The sequence below is a fragment of the Oryzias latipes genome, chromosome 23, assembly GCF_002234675.1.
Source record: "Oryzias latipes chromosome 23, ASM223467v1".
Taxonomy (NCBI): domain Eukaryota; kingdom Metazoa; phylum Chordata; class Actinopteri; order Beloniformes; family Adrianichthyidae; genus Oryzias; species Oryzias latipes.
The window spans coordinates 21424571-21439316 of NC_019881.2; the positions used below are offsets into that span (position 1 = coordinate 21424571).

Below are 14746 nucleotides of genomic sequence, written 5' to 3' on the forward strand. Positions count from 1 at the left end.
CTAAGACCGTTGTCACATGCAGGTTTCTGGGTTGCCTCAACGTGCGTTTTTGAACACGCCCACGGTGTTCACACTGGATGAACAGGGAGGGGCTTCTTCTTCTTTTTCTTCTTCATTTCACACCACTTCTTGGTGTGAAATTTCATAGCGATGTCAATCTTACGAATCTTGCTCCAGGATTTTTCTTTCACAGTTCTATTCCGATATTTGAAAGACTTGGTGTCGCATAATTCCGCAAATGTTATGAATAATAAAAAAAAAGAAACGGCCACCTGAACGCGCGTTTCTGAGGGCGGTGTGAACGTAGCTTGACGATAATGTAAGTTGCACGTACCTATGATGCGAGGGTGACGCTGTCATACGATGTCATTCCATCACAGTCTAGGCTGTAATTCTTGGTCGTACCACCCTGCCTGTTTTCTGCTGATTACCAGGACCAGGTGTGTTCAAGATACATATCGTGGACCAGGAATGAGCTGCCCTGCTCTTGTCATTAGGAAGGTGGGAGTATTGTCTCCTTACTGACCGTGTGTGATGCCAAATGTACGGGTCCACACAGACTACACTCTGTCTACTTTGTAGATACGCTTGCTTCAAACGTACTACACCCTTATGTGTTGTATAAGTGTTCTCTATGACCGATCGTCCCGTAAAAAAGGCGCATGAACATTTTTGCTCTACAGGGTCTACGACTTTAAAATTTCCAGGGGTCACCTATGAGCCCCGTACAGGTTTGCCAATTTTTCGCCTGCAGACAACCCAGATCGACCAAGCAGGGAGGAAAATTACAAACTTATTGGCAGACTAATAAACCTTTTATACAACCCAGACTTCTGCTAAAATAATCTTTCGGTCAGACTGACATTTTATCAAAGAGGCTCCGTTTTCCTTTTTTATTGTCATCATAATAACTTCTTGGATTCAGCATCATCTGAAAAATGCTGCGCATCCCTCATGGCTTGTTGTTAATTTGTCAGAGTTTTATATGTTTGAATTTTTTCCAGGTCATGTTGTGCGCTGAGAGTTTGAAGCCAAATAGACCCACTTAATGAAGACATTAAAGTTATTGTGTGTCACAGCAGCTCATGCGGGCTATGCCGTATCATTAAGATAAATGACACGGCGCATCTAAAAAAAAACACACACACACACACACACACACACACAAAGCCATCGCTGCGCTCACGGTTGTGTTTTAGCAGGAGGACCATATTCTGTTTACCCCTCTGGCTCTCCTTGTTTCATTCTGTCTTTATCTCCCCCTGCATCTCTGCCTCTCTTTCAGCACAAAATGGCAAATTGCTCCATTTCTCACCACTCACTGCCTCGCCATCCAACACCCACCCCTCACCCCCCGCTCATCCAGTCATCTGGTTATTAACTCCAAACACATTAAACCAACAGCAGCCCCACGAAATTCCCCAGACCGTCCTAGTCAGCATAAAAAGGCTCATGCAGCACTTTAAAGCACACACCTGGGTCAAAACGCAAAATGGATTCAGCAGAGAGATTCAAACACCCACAACTTTATCCAGGAAACCAAGTTAAACAGAAAAAAGTTTGGTGATTAATCAGCTTCTGGACCATTTTTAAGTATTGGCGAGAAGTTCTTTTGTTTTGTCAGCCTCCCAAACTGCTTTTCTCCTACCATGTGATACCAGATGACGACAATATTAATACAGAGGGATTACAGTGATCCGCATATGTCCGTTTGCCGCTTTCACGTGCAAAAACTGTAGTTTAGCTGGCGCTCCAAGCAAGTATTAAGTCTCGGATTTTATCTCCAGCCCCTTTTTTTAATTAATCCGGTTATTTGGTGTGTTCCAATGTCTGCACACGTTTGATTGGAAGGAATATTTCACAGCTCGGATCTTTGGTGGAAAATAAGCAGGTTTATCCTTCATTCTCTGTTCTGTTGGGCTCAGCAGAAGCCGAAAGAACTGAGCAGGAAAATAAACATCAAGTTCTTCCAGACTTTTAATGAAAATGAAAAAAAAAAAAAGCTGTTCATTTAAGACTTTCCTCAAATGATGGCGAAATAAACAAGCTGGAAATCATCAGTCGAGCAAATACCTGCTTTAAATGTCTCGGAATTTGCTAAAACGATCACATCCTTTATGCAAAGTTGGTTTGACTTTTCTGTTTTTGGTTCCTGCATTTAAACTCATTAATGATCAATATATAACGAAATATTAAATTAACGCTCATAAGGTCACATGGACAAACAGTGTAACACTGTGGCTGATGTTCAAATGGCTAAGATTGTATGTTTACATTTAAAAATCAGACACACTGAGCCAATTATAGTCCTATATGCAGTGACATAGAGCCACTTTACAGTTCAAATGTTTGCTTCAAAGATATAAAACTCTGTAGAAGTACACATCTTTGTGTTAGCATGCTACATGGATAACATTTCAATGCTGTCTTTAACATAAAAAAATGGCCCAGGTATGAGTTTGATCTTTGGTAGAGGTCTCCCGCACAGTGGCTTCAGTTTGACCGGAGATTCATGACATTAGGAAACTGTTTTCTGGAGCGTTAGCTAAAAGGATTGGCTTAAAGCCTTAGTCACATGCAGGTCTTTGGGTTGTCCGGGTCCGTGGAGGGCCATGGAGAGGAGCGGCTGCCTCTTCATAGGAGTGCAGGCATGTCTTCCAGTTTCCTTGAGTTTCGTACAGCCACGGTACGGTTGTATGGTGAAGTGTTCATCAGGCGGAGGGAAGTTACACGCTCTGATGACGTAGAGGTGATGCTATCAGACGGTGTCCTTACGCCACGCTAGTCGTCAGGAAGGTGTGAGTACCGGCTCCTTACTGATCACGCACAAATGTCGCACACACGGGTGTACTTATAGGACGCCTGTAGGGTGTCCACACACACTACACACTACTGTCTGATGTCCTTATATCTAACTGTCAGGCGCACTATTATCTTGTGAACAGGAGTCCGTAAGGTTCAAGGAGGTTGGAAAAATGAAAAATCCATAAGACACGCTTGCTTCTAACCTACTTCACCCTTATCAGTTGTGTAAATGTTGGCTTTGTACAGCATATCTGTACATGAACATTTTCACTACACAGAGCCGTTTATGACCTTGCTGTTTTGTGTGTCCTGCACAGGTTAGCCCATTTTTCGACGGCCCGTATTTACCCGTAGGGGCAGTCGCAACCATGGGTGTAGCGGCTGAGAAAGGGGCATTTTCCCAACTCCTCTGTTGACTGTAATTCTTCTGAAACTCCTTACATGCACTTTATCCAATACTGATGGTAAATGTAAACATACAGGTACGTTAGCATTTCGCACAAAGTTATTTTACTGTTGCTTGGCATCTTGGGTGTCATTATTGGAAGGCCTTAAAATGGCTCCTTCAAAATAAAAGCAAACATGAATTTGGGTTGAGGTACACACACATTTTGACTTCAGTCCAATGCAGACTTGGGTCGACTTCCCAAGAGCAAATCAAATAAAAACTATTCTTGTAACTCAATGTCAGCAGCTGTGTTCAAACAACAGCTTCTCCTCACGTCTATTTTTATCGTTTATCCCTTTGAGAGCAAAAAACAAGAAGCTCCTCCACGCAAACTTCACCCAGAAAGAAGAAATTGCCTCAGGGTCAGCGTGTGACCCAGATATTTTCCAAATAACAATCGCACCCATTTAAAATAAAGACTGCTAAACAAGAGGCCAAAGTTTCCTTCACACCAGCAGAATTTTAACAGCAAAAAAGATAAAAATCCGCTGAACACAACAGAAAGAGACAGCGGACAAGATCTGCTTCCTCCAGCCAACAACGAGGCTCAACAACCAACTGAAACGGAGGGAAGATGGCGTAAAAGTGTAGCAAGAGAAGAGCCCAAAAATCCATCAAAGGTTTCACATGAAAGATCTTAGGCTCCGCCTCCCACAGTTGGAGTTTTGATGAGTGTCACTTATGTTGTCTCTTCTTTTTTTCCAATTTGTATTGTCGTCCTCAGCAGAGTTTAATAGATTTAAGACAAGCCCAGAATTTGGTCTAAAATCGAGTCTCTTTCAGGACACATGATCGTCTAATTATTGACCATTTCGTTCCGAAAATCGCCAGGTAGATTTTTATTGTCACTTGTAAAAGAAATTCCAAAAGTGGTCCATGCAACACACTTGTCATTGTGCGACTGAAAATAATACATGTAAAGTGCACCCTTCGATAACTAGCAACAAGAAATTAAAACTAAGTTCTTGCCAGCTGGACGTGCAAAAAACATTCAGAAAAACAGAATATACACGTAATAGGTGTTAAAAATGTTAAATATAACAGAAAACAATGCAAAACTTTTGCAGAGTTTGAAAAAAATGCAGCTCCAAGTTTGTCTTTATTTTTGGCTTTTTTTTAATATCATTTTTCAGCAGAAAAAACATTTGGTGGCTGCTGACGGCTGAGACAGAAGTCGAGGAGTCAGAACATTTATGAAGCTTCAAATCTGGGTCACCCAAAGTAAGAAGTTAATTAGATCTGATGCCCTGAGCTGAAAACTCTGGAATTTCTACCATTTTTCTGCTGTTGCCTTTCTTTACTTTTTATTTTAAATCAGACAAAAGCATAAAAATGATCTCAGACTACAAGCAGAAGACTTTTTGGGCAATCGATCTAATATATCATTTATAAGAAAGTCAGGTTTTTTTTTCTTCTCTGAATATTAGGTCAGAAAAGGAAAACAATAGTTTTCATGTAAAATAGGAAAGTCTGTTAAAAACTGATTTAAATCTGAATTCTTTCACATAAAAACAAAAACAAAAATTCAAGAAGCAAAAACAACAAAACAAGAAGATCTCCTCTCTTCTTCTCAGGAAGAGCTGTTTAGAAGAATCTATTGGTATATTTTCAATCTAATTACAAAAAAATGTTTTTTTAATTGTTTCTTAAATATATGGTTCATTATTAATTCCTAAAACCTTTGACGGATAAAAATTTAAAACTTTTTATAAAAATTCTCTCTACATTTAAGTAAAAGGTTAACAACCAGAAAACAGTCAGCAGAGTCCGTATGTTTTCATACTTGTCAGACATAAATCAAAGTGTCATTCTAGTGAATACAATTCTACAAACATTAATGCACTTAAAGTGTTTTTTGCAGCAAAGTGTTTACCTGCAGATAAATCTGTTAAAGGTGTTAAAGGGTTAACAGTGTCTGACAACAGTGGAGAAAAAAGAAATTGGCTTCAAATCGGGCCAATTCAAACCAATGGTTTAGGCTTTTTCTACCCAAATATTTCCACATTCTGTTGGACTGAAGTGATTTTCTGAGTGTTTAAGTTGGATCTCATCAAAAAGAAAAAAAAGGCTCAATAGGTTTTTTTTCCACATGATTCCCCTTTATATTTTGGTTTATTGCTTGAACTTGTGGATCGTGTGACATTTATGGTGTCATTAAAATACCATCAAGCATTCACAAACATTATTAAGAGGATCCTGCCCCAAAACAATAACTCCTTGATTTAATCCAGGAGTGTTTAATGTCTTGGTGCACTTCATTCCTGCTGATTTATTTATTGTTTCAAGAGACACTTTGCAATTTCAAAAATGTGCTTTCCAGTGGGATGGAAGTACCATGTCTCCTTTCCTGTCTCCCCCTTTTTCTCTCTACTTTCCTCCCACACTCCATGTCTCATCAGGAGTGTCATCAGCACCCACTCCGGCTGATGCCTGTTAATATGGCAACGCTATTGTCTGCCCAATCGCTGCTGCTGTCTCTATTGTTTGCATTCACACTTGACGAATTCATCAAAGGCAGGAAAAAAAAGGGGGAACTGGAGAAAATAGCAGTTTCACACAATTGACTGTGTGAATCTGGCACGGCGAGTCTTTGTCTGGTCTAATTTTTGCACATTTGTTCAGAGCTGCGTGGTAAAAATGCAGAAAGGAAGCCGGAACCGACAAGTGGATGGTGGAAGGAAGGCGGACGGACGCACCTTTGCTCTGTGGAGGGTTCTGGCTGCGGTCTCGGAGGATGTTGATCTGGTAGACGGCTCCGTACGGCTCGAAAAGCTCCTTCAGCTCCTTCTCCGACCAAGAGCGCGGGATCTGTCCCACGAACATCTTGATGGCGTCTGGATCCGGCTGGTCCGAATGCTCCAGCGCGCCGTTCATCTTTCCGGCTGTGCCGTTACTGTTGGGGAAACAGAAGGCGAAGAGGCACGTCAACAATCAGACCATCAATCCCTCCAAACGAGTCAAAACAGCGACTGGCCTCCAGCTTTCAGGAAGACACTGAGCCACAGGATGTAAAACCCTTTAAAAAAACAGGAGAATGATACGGACAATATGTCACAGAACCAATCCAGCCCTCATACTCTTCCTCACAATGCAGGAAAGGTCTTCAAAGCAGCCCCCAGCCCCTCACCCAGAGGGACTCGGTAACAGCCACACTAATAAAATTCTCTTGAGTGGCTGAGCGGCTTGTTCCTGCTGGGCGAGACAGCTTTCAATTCTGGTTTTACACTCCGATATCCCCAAAGCCGGCAATTTTTCTCTGTAACGGACCAGACACATCAGAAAAACGGACGTTTCTCTGCGGCGTGTGGATTTTAAATGGTGGGGGAGGTGGCGCTGCATTTTCAGGGTGTCGGTTACTCAACGGTGACGGCCTGTGGCGGCAGAGGTGGAATACCAATGCCTCCCTGACGATGGCAAACCCAAACGTCCATCTTGACTGAAGCAGGAGGATTAAAACAGGAGGTAACCGTTTAGAAAAGTGACCGAAATCTTCATCACAGCCTGAGAAAAAAAGGTAAAACATGCCTCTTCATGGTTATTAACGGCAGCAGAAAGAATCCTCAGATAGGTTAGCTTACAACACTAAAGCTCAACAGGAAGAGTGAAGGACGGGGGGGGCATAAAGACACCACCATGCAGACCTTTGAACGCGGGCCATCCATCTTTTGCAGAAAGAGCCGAGGCGCTCGGAGGAAAGTTCTTTAAAGGACCGAAAGGACATGTCCAAAAAAAAGACGGAGAGAGAGTCAACGAGGCGAAGCGGCGCTAAGAATCCTCGGGGGCGCTCCCCACTCCCCACTAAGCTGTCCGTTAACCACGGGGGCGGCCTAGGAGTGCAGGGCGGCCGAGGATGGGAGGTGAGAAGGTCTCTCGCAGACTAATGTTCAGACATCCAGGTTTTTACAGCTGATGTTTGCGTGAACGACGGAGACAGTCCTTCTTTGTTGGCTGTTTGTGGTCGGGGAGGGGGCAGCACAATGGCTGGAGTCAGGAGCGCCTCCCTCGGCCGGGACGCTGACACACTCTGCCGCCAACACAATGAGCGACTTCACGCCGGAGGCCTCACAGAGCCGTCAGTGTCGACTGCAGAGGAATGACGAGGCGTTTAATTGATGCCGGCTAAGCTTTAGCATGAACATATTTGTGCAGGCGGGCCCAGCTCGGCAGGTGAGTGCCCTCAGGTTAAGATTAAGTCGTAGAGTGGATCCACTCCATCTCCCTCCCTCGTTTCCCCCCCCCCCCATCACTCCCTTCTCTATTTGAGCCAATTGTTTGCTTTAATGGCTCGAGCGCCGCTTCCATCACTCCGGTGTCCCTGCAGCACAGTGCCGGGACTGATCAGCACTCAAAGCATTTACTTGCACGGCCAGAGCGTGTACGCGCACGGCTCGGAGCGTGTACGTGCACGGCTCAGAGCGTGTACATCCACCGCCTTGCTGTAAAAAAAGGGACTGAATCAGCCGTTTCAGGCTTTTATTCTAACAGCTGCCTCGTTCGACCAAACTAGTGCTGCGTTTAGAGCGAAGCGGCGTTGCGGCTTCAATCATGAATTAAGGTGATGATCCATTACAGAAGACCAATAGACTTTAGAACAGAAGTCTAGACCCTGTTTAGGGTCACTGGGATGCTGGAGCCTATCCCAGCTACAGGGCCACACACAAGCAGACAACCACACACACCTAAGAGAGTCATCAATCAACCTATGTAGCATGTTTCTGTACTTTTGGAGGAACAGGAGAAAAACCACGATGCACAGATAGAACAGCCGGGATTTGAACTAGTACTACCTTGCTGTGAGGGAGGCTGCTAACCACTACACCATCATGCCCAAAGCTACGTTCACGCCGCTCTCAGCAATACGTGCTCAGGTGACCACTTTCACTAAGCAATCTACGTTTCCTGTGTATGTGCATGTTTCAGGCCTCTGCATTCAAAGCTCTCACATCGCTACGTAAGTCTATGACCGTTTTTTGACTCAACATACAAAACGCCACTGAACGTGCGTTGAAGGTTAAACCAGGTTAAACTTCAGGGACTTGGATCCGTTAGTGACGTTTGGACACGTCCCTTTTAATTCAGTCGTACCAACCGTTTGCAAATTGATCAGGAAAGATTTTGTGTCCGCCTGGAATTCTATGACATCAAGTCTGTCGTACATCAGATGGAGCTGTCAAAGGGAGATGAAGATTCAAAAAGCGTTGGTTCTCAACCCAGATTTGGATGTCGACCCAAATAACCGCTACGTTATATCAACTCTGAGCTACCATGCTGTTGTTGAGGATTAATTCTCCATAGTCACACATTATTAGTTCAATTCATCCAATAATCTCTTACATAGATCAATTCAAAAAAGTCATTTAATTGGACAATTCTGGACCAAACCACCCTAAAAAAATTAAAAATTGTCTTTATTTATTAGTCAATTTTTTACGAATAACCTAAGCTGACGACTTCCTGAGTTTTTTACTGTCAAAATGTTTGCATAGCAGGTCAAAGGTCAGAGCGACTGTACACCTGCTGCAATTTCCAATGGTGGCTTTGGCTTGTCAGGTATTTAAGACGTTGCCAGTTTCTTGATACAAGAATCACCAAATATTCTGTATGAATCCCATTCATTACCAAGGACCACTGGGAAAACTGTCAAACTTAAAACTTAAAACTCTTTCACAGTAAAGTCTTCTCAAAGTTTGACTTTTTACATTTGCAAAAACGTAGAAATGTGCAAAATCACAAAAAATATATAAAGTATCAACCAGCGCAACAGACAACTAAACTTAAGAGTAACGTTACTAATACTTTATATTAACAAGTTCCTAATTTTTCTGCAGCAAAAAAGACAACTGTCAATAATCAAACTGAACATATTATTGGCCAACAGTAAATATTTATCGAGCTGATGACCAACATCAAATCTGAGCTGAAGCAAACACAGAGACCGTTGTCCTGCTTCTTTTTTCTGCCATAGGAAACACAAACATAAATGGCTTATGGTCGAGCCCAACTACCTCGCCCCCCTCTGAAAGCAACTACACCAGCTCCGTCCTTTCCGGCCTTGTTCACAGCCGGAGTCCAAAAGTGTGGAGACTAATGTTCCACATGCAGGACGGAGCGAGCAGAAGAAGCACAGAGGAGATGGATGCAGATGAAGCAGGAGTCAGCACAGCTCGGCATGGGTCCCAGCTCCTTTCCCGCCGCGCTCCACCCGCCTGCTTCAGGCTGGACGGGTCGCTCTAGCTTCAAACGCAGCACAGACGCGCCGCTCGCTGCGTTTGGACAGCCACGGTCTCGGCGACTGGGATGTCAGCGAGGTGTGTAACCGTCTTATGGGGACACTAATCTTGTTGACAAACAGAGTAAGAAACATCAGCCCCCACCCCGGGGAGAGGAGCGACCAAGGTTAGCATCTGCTTCCAAACAGCAAAACAAACCCACAGAAACACGATAAGATCAGACACTACACTAACACACTTTACAGTGTGGCTGCTGTGGAAGTACACTTCATTCTGTCCGCTTCCTCTTCTGGTAAATCTCCCTTTATTTGTCCGGTCACTGCTCTAGTCTGCTGTGACTGCTGCACCTGCGACCCGGTGATCGGGACAGCATGGATGGATGGGACGACTGTTTCATTTATTTGTTTGAGAGCCCTTTTTTTGGAGTGTATATTGTATGTATTTACTGTATGCTGATGATGCAGTGTTTCATACAACAAAATGATAACATGTTTGAACGTAAATATCCAGTCATTTACAGACTTAACATTTAGTTCTTATGTAATCCTATTGAATGACTATTCTGACAGCTGAACCGACCAAATTAAGTCAATTCAGGGTGTGTCCAAATTCCTTCACTACCCACTACATAGTGCACTATTTAGTGTGTTTTCCAGTTTGTAGTGCTGTCCAAATCTACAATTCCAAAATCGAGTTCCCTAGTAATTTCCCAGAAGTCTCTGTGAAAACCAGTTTGCATTGAAAGATTAGAGAATATAGACAACAATGCATTGAGTTTGAACAACTTTTGCAAACAAAAAAATATTTTAAATGTATTATTTACTATTACTATCAACGTTTTCATCTTCAGAACACAGTGGACTCAAAAAGTCGTCGTAGAACGCTCATTTTGATACGATTTTCACTGTGACGTCATCTTTTTCAATGGAAAAAAAAAAGTTTTGAGCTTGGTTTCCGAATTAGTCTCAAAATTCAGGGCACTAGATACTATATGGTTTTTTAGTAGTTGGGGATTAGAGCGGTAGTTCACACATAGCCTCATGTTTTTGCAATAATAATATGGACGATGCCATGTTGGAATAAGAATCGTCAATAAGCAGTAATTGGTCAGAGTCCGTCCTCAGTCAACGTTTCTACGGCAACCACTCTCACCAATCAGGAGTGAGCTTGTTGGAAGGCCACATGCCTCACAAAATATGTCAATTATACGTTTTCAACATTGGAAATTGCAGCCACCAGACTCCACCTACTTTGAGGGATCTGATTGGCTAGTTTATAACTTGAATTAGGTACACAACAGAAACTCATAACAATAGCTGTTTATTTCTTCATAGAATTTTATGGGATTTTGGCTTCTTGGAGCCAGTGGGTACTTTCTGTTTGGAACGCCAGGGAGAGGGGTCACTCAGTCCAGTTCGCATATCCAGTCAATGGTAAATCCAGTTTAAAATGTTGTTTTGGTTCTGTAAATCTGAAGATCAGCTGTCTGATGGATCACATCTAGTGTGGATGCAGATCCACAGTAGAAGACTGAATTACAAGGGAGTTCGTTCACGACACACTTAAGGAAACAAAAGCAGAAGAAGCCCACGGCTCCTCTGATCAAAGCTGCACACACTTAACCCCGACTGAATGCACGAGCGGCGCCCTGAAAAAGGTTATTACACACCGACACGCCGAACAAAACACACACCGAATTCATTTCACAGGCCTCAATGTTGTCTGCCGCTGAAACAAAACCATAAACAAGATTAGCAACTTCTCTGCAGAACACACAACACAGGAGGCATGTTGTTTTCCTCCCCGCAATCCCAGCCTGAAACCAATGGTGTCATCGGCGCTGCGAGCAGATTAGCGGTCGGAGCTAAATGAGCGGCAGGCTGCATTAACCGTCCTGCAGCGAGGCAAAGTGACGACCAGGGGCCCCCGTGTAGAAATTGGAGGAACAGGAATAAAAACTGTAGGGATTGTTGTGCGGCCTGTGATTCACTTGAACTTCCATGTGAACAGCGTTCCACCCACATTTGATGCAGCTCCGGCACGCCATGCACGCCACGTTTATGCATTCACTATCAATATGCTTTCACTGCAGCTTTGATGGAGCCGGTGTCTCTGAATATCCATGACTGGCAGAAAGGCCCGGGTCTAAGTGGGACTACTGGATTGCCTTTACACGCGTGTGTATGTATGTATGAATTTCCGGTTGTCATGGAGACGTGACGGTAAATGTGTTGCAGGGAAACGATCAGATAAATGTCACAGTTGCTTAATGAAGCTGCACCGGTGCCCCGACGCTCAGCTATCTCTGCGCTAACGAGCTACTGTATGCCGGCAGCCGCTAATGAGAGGAAAGACGTGCATGCATACACACACACACACATCCGCACACACACACACACACGCACGCACGAACACACAGACCTTCTTCTTTTTGCCCGTGTCACATATGTTTGTCTGTCAATAAAAAACTGTCTTTTTAGAATTAGAACGGCCTTGTTAGATCCTGTATTCACCGTCTGTGCAAGAGATTTTAGCAAAACAAAAGATATTTAAATCAATTATATAGATAACTGAAATATTTTGACTACAGAAAAATGAAAAAGTCACAGCTATTGTGTAAAAAATATTATTGCACTCAAAAAAGAAAAAAAAAGTTTTTCTCTTCCGGTGTTTGCTCACTGAAAAATCCCCACGAGAGTTAAAATTATCATTTTTATTTTTGAAATTATGTTGTAAAAAAAATGTTTTAAAGAAAACTTGATGAAAGATGTTGCCTTCTGTCCAGCTGCACTTTTACAGTCCCTCCACTAGGGGGAGAAAACAACATTTCTTAACAAAGATTGAACAACAGATAATGCTAATTTTTAAAATTAGCATCCGTCCCCCCATTTCAGTTGTGTATCAGCGTTAGGCTAACTGAATCATGCTAAAGCGTCTTTGACTCGATCAGCATCTTCGGATTCTCCAACAGTGTAAAATATATTGTGGTGGACAATATATGCGGTTTTTGCAGAAAAATGTTATTTTTGTATTTTTGGTTTTGTTCATTATTTTCCACACACCCCCCCAAAATACTTCTTTAGTTCCACTCCAGCTTCATAATTTTATGCCGAACACAAATTTTCCATCTACGTTACTAATTTGACTAAAAAACGGAAAGTGCAAAATGCTGCAGTTCTTTAAAAGACCACTGGGGGCAGAAATGAGCACTTATCCCCCGGCCTCCAAAAATAGTCAAATTTTACTAAAAAGTAAACGTATATTCATTTGTGGTTGCACTCTGCGTTAACCAGTAAATGTTCAGACTAACAACAATGATGTAATCCTGTTTATTGCTGTGTTTAATTACATTTTACAGCTTTTAGTTTTCTGGGATTAAAACACTAAAAGTTGAGTAAAAATGTGTCCGCTTGACCAAAAAAAACAACTTGTTTTGCATTTACCTTTCACATATACATCTATTGTTTTCGATCCAAAATCTGTTTTGTTATTTTTAGGAAATTCCAGTGATAAACATGAATTTAGATGTTGACTTTTTCTGTTTCGTCTGAAACTTTGTCTGTAATGCCGCAGCTGACAGACGCAAAAAGAGATGAGAAATTGTTATTTGGAGTTTAAAATCAACACCATCGTGTCTGAATATGAGGCACAAACACAGCAGAAAGTGCAGGTTGGAACTCCGCTGTGCTTTAAGTCACATATATATTCAACATAAATAAATAACCTGCAAATGCGATGCAGCAGGAAACCCTTAAACAAAACACAAATCTGTTTTTAATGTGTATTTGTGAACTCCTGTGCAGGAACTGGCTTTTTTGTTCAAACGGAACGCAGTCATGGATGAATCTGTCAGAGTTCATTCACGTCATTCCTTCCACTCTGTCTGCGCTTTCTTTACTGATAAAAAATAAACTTTTTTCTGTACATTAGTCACAGGGTTTCCTCACATGCTGCAGATTCACTGCCAAGAAGAAACCTGCGTCACTCAGGTGTGGAAATCCACTTTGAATTAGATCGCTAAAATGAAAGCCCTGCAGCCAAATCTAAACCGTTCTCGACTTCAGACGTCAACATGACACTTATAAACAGAAATATCCAAATGTGAGGCCCAAATAGACCTTAAAGCTATTTCGGAGTATAGAGTCCATAATTTCATTTTTACAACAATTCTGCTCTTTTCAGGTGAAACTTGGAAGAAAGACAAGACGAAGAGACAAAGACTAAGAGGCTGACTAAATACCCAGCATCCCCTCAATCCTTGGCAGCTTCTTGGCAAACCCTCTGATAACAGAAGAGGAAAACTTCTGGCTCGATCCACATGTGGAAGAATGGGAACAGGACGGGAAGAATCCCAGCAGTGGGATAAACAACACTGCTGCCTGGATAAAGTGTTTAGTTGATCTGAAATCAGCTGAGAAAAGCAGCCAGATGGACTCAATTAGTCCTAAAAATGGATCATTTTGTCATGTTTTGTTAAAAACTTGTGGCCAAAAACACATTTTTTTTAGTTTAGTTTAGTTTTTTTAAACAAACCGAAAACAATAATAATAAATAAAACTATTGTGTTTTTCCAGACTTCACACTGGATCCAAATGTTTAGTTTCAGTGACAGAAAAACATTTTATCTCCTTCCAAACATTGGAGATACAATAATTTGTTTTGTTTTGTTCCTTCAGGTCAGAATCTGGAAAATTGTCACAACAATTGGGTCACAACACTGAACTAGACCTCAGAAAATCTCATTTATATCAGCTCGACCTACTAAAATAAATCTGTCAGCTGACTTTGTCCTAATATTTTTCATATTAGATGGGCGGCACTACTTCAGGTTACTTTTCTTTGCTGATGATACTCTCCTATTCCTGTAAGGCAGGGGTGACCTAAACTTTTTGTTATAAAAATAACATGAAATTCAAATGAACTATTGGAATACATTTCAATGCAATGGCGTACTTTTCATTTCCTCACATAGAACAGTGGAAGTTTGAACGGGGGGAGGATTTAGCCCCTGTGGCTGGACTTTGGACATGTCCACTATACAGTACCAGGGTAGAAGGAGCCCTTGATGGGATAAAAGGCCAAAATGACTACACCTTCTTCCTGTTTCTTAAATTGCTGTAAGATGTCATCCCCTCATTAGCATATCATTTGCATATATTTTTTAAGAAAAAATACTTTGTGGGAAACACAAAAAAATGAGGAAAAATACCCTGACAGTTCTAAAATACTAATCTATTAAGCACCAAAGTTATCAAAAGTGTTC

General features: G+C 42.1%; 1 protein-coding gene across 14 annotated transcripts in view; it reads right to left on the reverse strand.

Annotated features, from left to right (window-relative positions):
• Nucleotides 1-14746, reverse strand: part of celf2 (CUGBP Elav-like family member 2) — a 219168-nt gene that overhangs the window by 81394 nt on the left and 123028 nt on the right. For 13 of the 14 annotated variants that reach the window (XM_023952426.1, XM_023952422.1, XM_023952424.1 and 10 more), the window contains one exon: nt 5950-6146. In XM_023952426.1, coding sequence (XP_023808194.1) covers nt 5950-6146 — 197 coding nt within the window. Of the gene's footprint in view, nt 1-5949; nt 6147-6894; nt 6918-14746 lie in introns of those variants that run through there. The other variant, XM_023952425.1, reaches the window with a different exon arrangement.